Raw genomic sequence first — 13,657 nt, forward strand, 5'->3', positions numbered from 1 at the left:
AAACTCCTTGAGAAAGCCATCTACATTAGGGGCTCCACTTCTATTTTCACTTTTCCTCTTCATTTTCTATAATCTGGTTTCCAACCTTATCATCCAACTTAAACTACCCTTTCCAAAGTTGCCAGTGATCCCTTAATTACTAATTCTTTTTTTTTAATTTAAATTTATTTATTTAACATATTTAGTTTTCAGCATTGATTTTCACAATAGTCTGAACCACAAATTCTCTCCCCATTTCCACCCTCCCCCCCCACTCCAAGATGGCGTATATTCTGGTTGCCCTGTTCCCCAGTCAGCCCTCCCCTCTATCACGCCCCTCCCCTCTCATCCCCTTTTCCCTTCCTTTCTTGTAGGGCAAGATAAATTTCTACGCCCCATTGCCTGTGTATCTTATTTTTTAATTGCATGCAAAAACTTTTTTTTTTGTTTTTGAACATCTAATTTTAAACCTTTGAGTTCCAAATTCTCTCCCCTCTTCCCTTCCCACCCACCCTCCCTAAGAAGTCGAGCAATTCAACCTAGGCCACATGTGTATCATTATGTATAACCCTTCCACAATACTCATGTTGTGAAAGACTAACTACCTTTTGCTCCTTCCCAACCCATCCCGCTTTATTGAATTTTCTCCCTTGACCCTGTCTCCGTTCCAAAGTGTTTGTTTTTGATTACCTTCACCCCCCTCTGCCCTCCCCTCCATCATCCCCCCCCTTTTATTTTTTTTTTATCTTCCTCCCTCTTCTTTCCTGTGGGGTAAGATACACAACTGAGTATGTATGGTATTCCTTCCTCAGGCCAAATCTGATGAGCGCAAGGTTCACTCATTCCCCCCTCACCTGCCCTCTCCCCTCCTCCCACAAAGCTGCTTCCTCTTGCCACCTTTATGTGAGATAATCCACCCCATTCTATCTCTCCCTATCTCCTTCTCTCAGTATGATGCTCTCTCATCTCTTAAATTCATTTTATTTCTTTTAGATATCTTCCCTTCATCTTCAACTCACCCTGTGTCACACATATATATACACATAGATATATACATACATACACATTCACTTATATATATACATAAACATATATATATATATATATATGCATATTCCCTTCAGCTACCCTAATACTGAGGTCTCATGAATCATCCATGACCTCTTTCCATGTAGGAATGTAAACAAAACAGTTCAACTTTAGTAAGTCCCTTGCAATTTCTGTTTCTTGATTACCTTTTCATGCTTCTCTTGATTCTTATGTTTGAAAGTCAAATTTTCTATTCAGTTCTGGTCTTTTCACTGAGAAAGCTTGAAAGTCCTCTATTTTATTGAAAATCCATATTTTGCCTTGGAGCATGATACTCAGTTTTGCTGGGTAGGTGATTCGAGGTTTTAATCCTAGCTCCATTGACCTCCGGAATATCGCATTCCAGGCCCTTCGATCTCTTAATGTAGAAGCTGCCAGATCCTGGGTTATTCTGATCGGGTTTCCACAATACTCAAATTGTTTCTTTCTGGCTGCTTGCAGTATTTTCTCCTTGATCTGGGAGCTCTGGAATTTGGCGACAATATTCCTAGGAGATTTCTTTTTTGGATCTATTTGAGGAGGCGATTGATGGATTCTTTCAATTTCTATTTTGCCCCATGGCTCTAGAATATCAGGGCAGTTCTCCTTGATAATTTCTTGAAAGATGATATCTAGGCTCTTTTTTTGATCATGGCTTTCAGGTAGTCCAATTATTTTTAAATTTTCTCTCCTGGATCTATTTTCCAGGTCAGTGGTTTTTCCAAGGAGATATTTCACATTGTCTTCCATTTTTTCATTCCTTTGGTTCTGTTTTATAATATCCTGATTTCTCATAAAGTCACTAGCTTCCACTTGCTTCAATCTAATTTTTAAAGTAGTATTTTCTTCAGTGGTCTTTTGGACCTCCTTTTCCATTTGGCTAATTCTGCCTTTCAAGGCATTCTTCTCCTCATTGGCTTTTTGGAGCTCTTTTGCCATTTGAGTTAATCTATTTTTTAAGGTGTTTTCTTCAGTGTATTTTTCAGTATTTTTTTGGGTCTCCTTTAGCAAGTCATTGACTTGTTTTTCATGGTTTTCTCGCATCCTTCTCATTTCTCTTCCCAATTTTTCCTCTACTTCTCTAACTTGCTTTTCCAAATCCTTTTTGAGCTCTTCCATGGCCTGGGACCAGTTCGTGTTTTTCTTGGAGGTTTCTGTTGTAGGCTCTTTGACTTTATTAATTTCTTCTGTCTGTATGTTTTGGTCTTCTTTGTCAGCAAAGAAAGAATGCAGAGTCTGAGACTGAATCTCGGTGCGTTTTCGCTGCCTGGCCATAATCCCAGCCAACTAACTTGACCTTTGAGTTTTTCAGTGGGGTATGACTGCTTGTAGACTACAGAGTTCTATGTTCCACGTTTGGGGGGGAGGTGCCAGCTCTGCCGCACCAGCACTGCTCCTTCCCCAAGGACCCCCAACCCGAACTGGGCTCAAATCTTCGGCAGGCTGTGCACCCCTGCTCTGATCCGCCACTTAATTCCTCCCACCAGGTGGGCCTGGAGCCGGAAGCAGCAGCAGCCGTAGCTGCCCCACCTCCACTGCCCCCGGGGCTGGAAGCCGAACCGCGAACTCCTTCCACTCCCGCAGCTTTTCCCACTAACCTTCTCAGCAGTCTTTGGTGTTTGTGGGTTGAGAAGTCTCGTAACTGCTGCAGCTCACTGAATCAGGGCGCTAGGGCATGCTCTGCCCCGTTGCTGGACTTGTTGGTCCACGCCGCTCAGGCTGGGCTCTGCTCCACTCCGTTCCCAGCTCCCAGCTCCGTGCGGGATAGACCTCACCCAGAGACCATCCAGGCTGTCCTGGGCTGGCGCCCTGCTTCCCTCTGCTGTTCTGTGGGTTCTGCCGTTCTAGAATTGGTTCAGAGCCATTTTTTATAGGTTTTTGGAGGGGCTTGGCAGGGATCTCAGGCTGGTCCCTGCTTTCCAGCTGCCATCTTGGCTCCGCCCCCCTTAATTACTAATTCTAATGGCAGCCTCAATCCTCATCCTTCTTGACATCTCTATAGCATTTGACACTATTGATCAACTTCTAGAAAGTTTCTGATTTTTGGTTGTCATAACATTGCTCTTTCCTGGTTCTCCTCCTACCTATCTTATGTTTCCTCAGTCTTCTTGGCCTTCATTCATGTTAGCGCACTAACAAGGCTCCGTCCTGGGTTCTCTTCTCTTTTCCCACTATAGTATCTTACTTGGTGATATCATCAACTCCCAAGGGTTCAAATATAATCTCTATGAAGATCAGTACCAGAGCTCTATACATAGCTTTTGTCACTCTCCTAAGCTGTAATACCAACTACCTACTGGATAGAGTTGGATATACCATAGGTATCTCAAATTCGATATGTCCAAAACAAAAGTAATTTCCTCTTTCCAATTCCCTTCCCAATTTCTGTTCCTTTTCCCAAAATTCCTTATCATTGTTGAGGGTTTCACCATCCTTCTCGTTAACTGGGGTCACAACCTTAGATTCATATTTGATTCTTACACCACATATCTTGTCCATTGCAAAATCTTGTTTTTACCTCCGGAACAACTCTTACGTATATCCTCTTGTCTGTGCTCATACAGCCACCACTGTAATTCAGACCCTCATCACCTCTTGACTAGACTTCTCATTGGTCCTCCCTGCCTTGTTTCTTCCATTCAATAAACTTTGATTATACCCAATAAAGTCCTTATTACTTCCATGATCAAATATGAAGTCTGCTTTTTAGCATTTAAAGCCCTTTACAATCTGGCCCCATTCTTCCCTTCCATTTTCTTTACTCCCCTCCATGAGCTACACTGGCTTATTTGCTAATGCTTGAACATGACACTCCATCCCTCATTTCTGTACTTTTGTGCTGGCTCTTCCCCCATACCTGGAATACTGTCCATCCTCATCTCAGCCTCTTAGTATCCCTGGCTTCCTTCAAGGTTCAGTTCAAATCCCAGTTCTTCTGTGCCCAAAGGGCTATAAAATCATGTATACCCTTTGACCTAGCAATACCACTATTAGGTCTGTATCCCAAAAGAGATAAAAAAAAGGAAAAGGACCTATCTGTACAAAAATATTTATAGCAGCTTTTTTTTTTCTGGGAGTAAAGAATTAGAAATTGAGGGGGTGCCCATCAGTTGGGGAAATGGCTGAACAAGTTGTGGTATGTGATTGTACTATATATAGCACCATAAGAAATGATGAGCAGGATGCTCTCAGAAAAACCCAAAAAGACTTGCATGGGCTGATGCAAAGTGAAATGTACTGTGTACAGAGTAACAGCAATATTGTAAGATGATCAGTTGTGAATGTCTTAGCCATTCTCAGCAATACAATGATTCAAGACAACTCTGAAGGACTTATGGTGGAAAATGTTATCCATCCCCCGAGAAAGAACTGATGGTGTCTGAATACAGATTAAAGCATACTTTTTTTTACTTTATTTTTCTTGAGGTTTTCTTTTCTTGTCTGTTTTCTTTCACAGCATGGCTATTATGGATATGATTTGCATGACTACGTATGTATAACCTATATCAAATTGCTTGCCTTCTCAATGGGGAGGGGGTGGGGAGGGAGGAAGGGAGAGAGTTTGGACCTCATAAAAACAAATGTTAAAAAATGTTTTTACATGTAACTGGGGAAAAATAAAATACTAAATAAAAGCTTAAAAAAAGAAAATGATAAATGCTGGAGAAGATGTGGGAAAATAGGAACACTCTTACATTGTTGGTGGAGTTGTGAACTAATCCAGCCATTCTGGAGAGCAATTCGGAACTATGCCCAAAGGGCTATAAAATGTGCATACCCTTTGACTTAGCAATACCACTTCTAGAGCTATAAATGGACTCGTATGTACAAAAATATTTATAGCAGCTCTTTTTGTGGTGGCAAAGAATTGAAATCAAGGGAATGCCCATCAACTGGGGAATGGCTAAACAAGTTGTGGTATATGAAGATAATGGAATACTAGTGTGCTGTAAGAAAGAGGAGCAGATGGACTTCATAAGAACCTGGAAAGACTTACATGCTCTGCTCCTGAGTGAGGGGAGCAGAACCAGAAGAACATTATACACGATTACAGACACACGATGTCTATAAGGACTAACTTTGGTAGACTTGGCTCTTCTCAGCAATGCAAGGTTTAAAGACAGCTCCAAAAGACTCATGATGGAAAGAGCTATCCACATTCAGAGAAAGAATTAAGGAGTCTGAATGCAGATTGAGGCAAACTATTTGCTCTCTCTTTGTTTTTTCCTTCTTTTTTGATTTTGTTTCTTCTTTCTCATGATTCATTCCATTAGTTATAATTCTTCTTTACAACTGGACTATTATGTAAATAAGTTCAATGCGAAGGTATATGTAGAACCTATATTGGATTACATGCCATCTTGGGGGCAGGGGGAAGGAGAGGGAGGGAGAGAAATTTTGGAACTCAAAAACTTGTGGAACTGAATGTTGTAAACTAAAAATAATAAAGAAATTTAAAAAGCAAAAAAGAATCCCAGTTCTTTCAGGAGGCCCTTTCTGGTCTCTTCACCTGCTAGTGTCTTTCTCAGATACTTTCCATTTACTCTGTAATATATTTTATATGTACCTGGTTATTTACATGTTTTATCCCCCATTAGAACGTGAATTTCTTTAGGGCAGGATTGTTTTTCCTTTCTTTGTACCTTCAATACTTACTCACTCTCAATAGTGAGTGCTTAATAAATGCTTGTTGACTGACTGATCAACCCTTCCACCTCTCCAGGTTACACACCTCTGGATGAAATGCATGGCAGGTGTCTGGTCGTCTTCGGAGTTTCTGGGAGCGCATCCTATCACACTTGACAGATGCATTATGTATACGAATGTTAAGGTCAATAGTAGGTGCCCAGGGGCTGGGGATAGACAGGGAATCTAAATTTAGTGTTGAAGATGAAGGCCCAGAGGAGCACTGACCCCTCTGGTGACAGTCCTGCTTTCTGAAGCAGCAGAGAAAGAGAAAGGGTTAGCAAAGAGGGGGTACATGAGTCCAAGGAAGAGGTTGGAACTCAATTAGCAATGTGGGGACAGAAGAGGGGAGAAGGGCTGCGGTACTCAGCATATAGGATATAGGATAATTCTGGTCACATATGCTAGTCCCTGCCTCCTCTCTACTTCAAAGCAGGACAGGCAGAATGAAAGGATATATTTGACTTCTGTGGCCTGTTGAAGAACAGGTGGGAACATGCTGCAGTCACAGGTGGAGTCTGTCACTACAAGAAGGAGGTTACTTTTGGGGATCCGTTGAATCACAAACATCCTGTAGAAAAACTGACAATGTGGTCAAATGCGCAAATTACCAGGATACTGGATTAGATTTGTAGGGTATAAGAAATGAGTAGTCATTTGTGAACTTTGTAGGTGTTTTAGATGTTGGCTAGAATTCTGGTTTTGGAAGCCCATTTGTTTTCCCTTGGTTGGGGGAAAGAGGAGGGCAAGTTAACTCACTGATGACTTAAACCTACCATGCCATCAGGAGCCTTCCTGATTGGTTTAGAGTGTGTTTTGTTTCATAGAATGAGTGGATAAGGTTGGTCCATAGTGCTGAAGTGGACAAATCCCCAAAACATCCTGGGACAGGGTTGGGGAGAAGAAGTATTCAGGGGCAGAAAACACCATTATCATTTGGGAGAGGCCACAAAGGAGTGAAATCTCCAGAGTAGAAAGATAATGAAACTAGGCTTGGGGAACTGAGGTCCTAACTATGCCTCCTCCTTAAAAAGAGAGGCCATCAGAAACCTAGAAAACCTCAGCATCCCCAAATACCCCCATAGGAAGTGCCCTAGTTCTGAGAAGTGAAAAGTCTTGTCCCACTGATGCTTCTACCTATCCCCCAGATTTTCCAGAGGAGGGAAATCTGAGGGGTGCCTCCTCCCACCCACTTTCCTGGCAGACAAAGCTCACTCAGAGAGTTCTGCATCCCCACCTCCCTTTTGTGGTCTTACTTTCTACATCCTCCACACTCCATGATCCCATTGGTCTCCTGGACAGCAGTCTGGTACACGAACACAGGGTACTCTGTGTCACAGGGCTGCAATATATCCTGTTTCTTGTGCTTGTGGGCTATGGAGAGACACAGAAAAATAGATATGTTCCCAGACAAACCCAAGGAAGAGGACAAGACAATGTAGGAGCTGAGGTAAAAAAGGCAAGAAGAGAAGGGGGTGGGGAGGAATTAGGGGAATTTGGAAAGAGAAAGCAATTGAAACAGTGCAATAAAACTATAATAAAAGAAGGGAGTCTTTCCTCTGCAAACTAATTAGCTGTGTGACCTTGAGGCTCAGTTTCCTAATATGTGTAAAAGGTATTGGGGAGGATTGTAGAGGGAGTGTTTTTTGTGTCTGGAGGTAAAGAATCCTATTGTGGAGGGAGAAACTTTGAGGAAGGAGGAAAGCCCTAGGGAGGAAACAGTCATGGTAGCACCCAATATATATAGTTGGGAAGGATGGGGAGCAGCTGCTTGTGAAGCCTCCTTCCTCCTTGCCAGGAATAAAATGAAGTAGAAAAGTGGAAAGGTTCTCCTGCTGTGATTGGGATATCTGATTCCAGGCTGACATATAGTAAACTGAGAAATGCTGAATGGCTAAATTTTCCTCTCCCATACCAGCCCTGCATGCAGAGCACAGGGAAAATGGGGCTTTGCCCCAGAGAAATGACATCTTTAGAGGGATAGTATGCTTCCTCCCTGAAGCAACTGCCACTCCAAAGTCCTCCAGAGGTGTGGGCAATTTGCCCCCTACCCTGACTTCTGTGCTGCAGTGCACGCCTCCCCCCAACATATAAATTTGTCCCAAGTGCAGTTTTAGCTAATTATGTTTATATCTGCAAGAAACAGCTCTTCTACTTGTAGTGTGAATCTTCTTGAGAATTATACTTTCAGGGTTTCCCCTCCTGTTGTCTGAGAGAGAATGTTTTAACTATTCTTTGCCAATTGTTTTCGTTCTAATCCAAAATTTGATTTTAAAAATATGTGGTCTGCTGGCTTAGAGCAAAGGGAAAACACATGACTACAGGTTCCTAGTTGATCTGGGCTAGAAACTGAGCTGTTTGAGGAATACATTTTGCCAAAAATCTGCACATTGAACCCAGTTATCTATGAGTATTCCAGAATGGAGTGAAAAGTGATCTGCATATGTAAAATGAGGGAGTAAGATTAAATGATTTTTACAGTCCCTTCCAGCTAGCTATAAGGGTAGTGGCCAAGGGGATTAGGTGAACGTTTAGGTCCCTTTGGCTCCTAAATTCTATGAAGGCAATTCTTTGGTTTTAAGAAAATAGCTGAAAGCAAAATGGAGTGGGCTGAGAGCTTGGCCAGTAGGTGGCAGGGGAGAATCACTGGAGGAGGCACATCCTCACCAGCAATGCTCACGACATTTTTCAGGAGCAGCTGATCAGTTCTATGAGTTAGAAACATGGAGAGGGAGGTCCATGATTAGTATTGGTGAGATGCCCTTTATCCTTCATCGGAAAGGGTCAAACTGTAATATGCAGAGGCATAGGAGGAAAAGTGCCCTGTAGAGACAATAATACAGGGACCATCTTACTCAAGGACCCTGCCAATTCGCACTAGCTCACAGGCTGAAAAAAATGAAAATGTTATTAATTCTCTGCTAACGTTCTATACTGGTGCCTACTCATAATAATACTGAGGTGAGCCTGGATTCTTGAATGCTATCAGGACTTGTTAAGTCATTTTTCAGGCATATCTGACTCTTTTTGACCCCATTTGGGCTTTTCTTGGCTGAGATACTGGAGTAGTTTGCCATTTCTTTCTCTAGCTCATTTTACAGATGAGGAACTGAGGCAAACAGATTTAAGTGACTTACCCAGGGTCATACAATAAGTAAGTATCTGAGGCCAGATTGGAACTCAAGAAGTTTTAAAACTCATGTTTTAGCTCCTGCATTGGTAAAATGCCCGTTTCAGGGAAATCATGAGTTCTCAAATTTATCATCATCACTGCTGTTATTCTTCTCTTTTTAAAATTGGGTTCAGATAGAAATAGGCCAAGCATAAGTTGCTATTATTCTTATATATTTAATTTTCTGTGGTTGATTGCATAAATGGATAAAATGATTGTTTTTTGTAATTGAATAAGAGCATTGGATGTAACATTTTTTGTAGCCTCATTCATTGAAAGCATCTTCAGGAAAACTCTAGTAGCAGACAGGATGATGAAAATGGGATAAACCTCATTGTGTTCTACATCATTTTTAATGTCTTCCAGTAGGTTTCTGAATCTGAAAGCTTTTCATTCAATGTGAGGGCAGCTAGGTGGTACAGTGACTAGAACATGGGATTTGGAGTCATGAAGAACTGAGTTCAAATCCTGCTTCAGACACTATCTGTGTGACTCTGGGCATGTTATCTGTCTCGGTTCCCTCATCTGTAAATTGGGGACAGCATCTACCTCACAGGTTTGTTGTGAGGATAAAATAAGTTAACATATGTAAATCACTTTGCAAACCTTAGAGTGCTATATAAATGCTGGCTGCTACGAATTTGGATTGAGTTTTCAACATGATCTATTAAAAACATTGTTCTTAAATTTTTATGAATCATTGTTAATTCTGGGCATTTGTCGGCAACAGTCTTGTCTGATTATGCTCCAGTTCCAAAACAATGTATTTGTTGAATTCTCAAGGATATTTTGGGATTCGCATACATAATATGGATATTTGCCATCTATTTCTTTGTAAAAGATGGCAAACATTTAGTATATAATTCTAGCTCCCATTTTTGTCTTTCTAGGTATTGGTTAATCAACAGATGTTAAAATTTTGCAATCTGTAGTGATCTGTCACACGGTTTCTGCTACTTCTTTTCATAATCTGCATTGATCAATTAGTCTGGTCTCCTTAAGGATATCTTTTTGTAAGCTCTGGTGGCTGATACTGAATTGCTAGCTTAAGCCCTGCTGTTTCTCTAATCATATCTGAAGGACAATGACTCAACCATTTGTTCATTGTTTCTTTGTTAACCTATTATTGGTTGAATTCATGCGTATGTCACCCATGGACTGCCTTTTTATTCCACTCTTGGATCTTAACTACTTCATAGGATCTATCCAGAGATAAATTGCTTTTGGTCACATTTGACAAATATGTATACCTGTTGTCTGACTTTTTGAAGTGAGATGCATTTGTTCTAAAAGTATTTCTGTATATTTTAAATTTGTTTATTGTATGTTCTGAGAACATTTATCAATCTTTCTCCTTTTTGATAAGCAAGTATTACTTTTTCTCTAGCTGTCTGAATGTACACATTTAGTTTCTATACCTTCTATGGGTTTTAATTGCTCTTTATTTCTCCCATTAAACTTTTACTTCAAGTTGACAGTCTCTTAACATACAGTGTCAGTTTTCTCTTTGATTGTCTTATGCTCAATATGTCTTGCCTAGAGAAGAACAAAGTATTTTTAAATATCATTTTCATCTATATCAGCTCAGTTTGGCCTCCAGATTCAAGCACAAAGCCTTTATTTTCTATTCTTCTGTAGCCCCATATTGGAATTAATTCCTGAAGATAGAGAGAAATTTCAGAATGTTCTTCTGGTAGATCTAGTTTTCTTAGTCCTGGAGGACTGGGGAGCTATCATGGACCTTAAGCTAGAAGGTGAAGTTTCTTGGTGCATTGGGTGCTTTTGAATCTTCTGAGAGATAGAAAGAGGCAGCATTGGCAGTGGCAGCATTCCCCAGGCAAGGAGGAATGGAGGTGGGAGGGACAGTAGTGGCAATTGGATCTCTTGCAGGAATTTTGCAATATGAGTCCCTGGACTAGAGAGGAAGCAGATTTTGGCTTTAGCAGCCCAGCCTTTGCCAAATGGAGCAAGGAACTTAGACTGAAGTTTCTAGGCAACTCAGCCTTTAAGAATTGAGAAAGCTGTGGGAGGGTTGTATTTTCTTCCCCTCTCCCTCCCACTTCTGTCCAAAAGAATGGATGTTTCAATTTTAAGTTCCCTGTTTCCTTAAAGCTATTTATTTGCTATTTTCAAAGTATTTTAAACCTGGCTACCTCCGAATAAAGATAGTCAGTCTTAACTGCTAGTTGTTTTTAATTGTGTACAGGGAATACTAATGAAGGTTGAAGGGACATACTGGTTGCTGGCTTAAATACACAAGAAGCTAAAAAGGTCAGGGTAGCAACCCTATTCTGGTGATTAGACTTCAGAATCTGATCTGGGGGCTTGACAAGGTGAGATGATTTATTAATGAAATGTATTTAAAGCACTCTAAAATCACGGAGAAAGGATTTCACATGGTTTCAAGTTTTCCTTTGCCCTCAGATAAATGGGCTATGATTGCTAGATTTGGTTGACCTGAATGCAGGAGCCCTAGGCAACACCTTCAGCCTCTGATGTAAAGAGAAGGGAAGTGGAGAGAGTAGTGACCAAAAGAGAGGTCATATCCCTGAGGCAGGAAAAGAGAAGGAAAAAGGCTTTTTTGGAGAGAAATCAGCACCTCAACTTTCTTTGAGGGAAGGGGTGTTAAAAAAAAGGAAAATAAAAAAGAGCAAATGCTCAGCCTGTTAACCATCTACTTCACAGCAACATCTACTAGTTTTACTTTCATTAAGAATTTTATGCTATCAAGTCCAAACAATATCTTAATATCATTGGAGAAAGTTTTCATATGATGAAGTAGCTTTTTAACGTGCTTTTCAGTGGAGCCATTAACTTGATGCTTTCTATGCATATCAGGTATTTAATATCATTTTGGCACGATTCCCTCTTTGACTTAAAAGACTCAGTTGTATTCCGGACTGACACAATAAATAATAAGTTTGAGGCTGGGAAGAACCATAGTGAGCTAAAATTGTTTCCTGGAAGATACCACATTTTAGATCATTTGTTTTTGACATTATCCTGTTGGTGGCATGTTTTAAACAGAGACTCATTTTCCACATGGACATCAAATACTTTAGTATAGTTCTAATTTAGTTCTGACTTTGATTGGGTCTATTTTATATATTTGCAGCACAATACTAAACCATAGTTTGGAACTTAGTCAAAGGCTTTGATGATTAATAAAGATGGCATAACTGTTAGAGTGCTTTTGGTTGGCCTGTTAAAGAGCAAATGAGCAAATTGACAAAGAGTTGCATCCCCTAGAACTTTTTTGGCACACCCTTCAGCTCCTCAACCAGTATGCTGTCTTCTTAAAAGGTGTTTATAGATTTGAGTGATACAAGCTGTGAATGCTTTGTATAAAGTTGTTGTTGTTAAGTTGTTTTGGGACTGTCCCACTCTTTGTGACACCATTTGGGATTGTCTTGGCAAAGATAATGGAATGGTTTGCTATTTCCTTCTCCAGCTCATTTTACAGATGAGGAAACTGACACAAACAGGGTTAAATGACTTGCCCAGGGTCACACAGCTAGTAAATGTCTGAGATTTTAAGTCAGGAAGACTTATTTTCCTGACTTGAGGTGTGGCACTCTATCCACTGCACCACCTAGCTGCCCTCACATAAACATGTAATTGCCTATATTTGAATGGGTCTCTGATGTTCTTATCTTTCAGTAATAAATATATAATGTCTTCACGTATAATGCCTATATAAAGGTGAGAACAAGCTTACACCAGAGTGAAACTTGGTAAAATGCTTTTGCTAGAAGTTTATATACAACTGCGAAGCATCTGGGTCAATGATTATGATCTTACTGGACTCCCCACTTTCCAGTTTTACAGAAAAGCTAGCATTTTAGTAAATTCCACCCCACCCTTCGCCCTTTACAAACATTCTGTCATTCATTATAGAGCTTTATGCAAGCTTTCTGTTTCATATATTATCAGAATTGAGCTTTTGTTGTTTTGTGCTTCTCTTGATTATGTAAATGATCAGAAAATTTACATATCTTCCTTCTTTAGGGGTTCTCTCTCTTCTGATTTATTTGCTCCCCAAGTCTCTATAGTGTAGTTTTTGACTGCCACTTAATTGTGTATTTTGCTCATTGTGGTGTTTGACTCCACATATCACCTTAACATTTTGGCTTTCACTTTTAATTGTTTATAAAGGTATCAAGAATTTCTAGTACACTTTTGTATTCTGGATTCTATTCTGCATATTTTTTCTTTGTTGGCTTTCTTTAGGTGATATGGTGTTCAAGCTTTCTATTACACATACTGGCTTGATATTGATTCTGTTTCTAAAAATGGTTCTGCCATGACACCTGTCCTTAAGACTGTTCTTAGAAAGAGCTACCTTTCTTCCCATGGTACTTCACATAGTAACAACTATAGCATATACTGTTATATGCAAATGATGAAATTTGTTCACACTTATTGTTAAATATTGTTGGAAAATATATTTGCTCAGGGTAGTTATTGTAGATAGCTATTTTTAAAAATTACTCTATTTTGCTATAGTTTGTCTATTAGTTGAATTTGTACCATTAAACTCAAAAAGGAGTTTTTGAAATTGCAGTCTAAATGTGCACACCTTTTTTCAAAATAATTTAAGACAATGACTTTTTTCATTTGTTTTGTTGTTAATGTTTCTGGAATAGAAGTATAGATTTCCAAAGGCATTAGGTTCTTTAGCTTTCCTCCTCTTTAATCAGCTCCTCAATTTCTATTTGTATTTCATCTAATCTGATTTTAGGAATGAAAATA

The 13,657-nt window shown here is 39.9% G+C and overlaps 1 protein-coding gene across 1 annotated transcript in view; it reads right to left on the reverse strand.

Moving 5' to 3' along the window:
• Positions 1-13,657, reverse strand: part of CACNA2D4 (calcium voltage-gated channel auxiliary subunit alpha2delta 4) — a 159,910-nt gene that overhangs the window by 2,553 nt on the left and 143,700 nt on the right. The window contains exons 36-38 of the mRNA XM_036760693.1: positions 6,990-7,107; positions 6,192-6,304; positions 5,780-5,862 (exon numbers count right to left, since the gene is read on the reverse strand). Of these exons, the coding sequence (XP_036616588.1) occupies positions 5,780-5,862; positions 6,192-6,304; positions 6,990-7,107 (314 nt within the window). The remainder of the gene's footprint in view (positions 1-5,779; positions 5,863-6,191; positions 6,305-6,989; positions 7,108-13,657) is intronic.

This window comes from Trichosurus vulpecula, chromosome 5 (genome assembly GCF_011100635.1).
Source record: "Trichosurus vulpecula isolate mTriVul1 chromosome 5, mTriVul1.pri, whole genome shotgun sequence".
In the NCBI taxonomy this organism is placed as follows: domain Eukaryota; kingdom Metazoa; phylum Chordata; class Mammalia; order Diprotodontia; family Phalangeridae; genus Trichosurus; species Trichosurus vulpecula.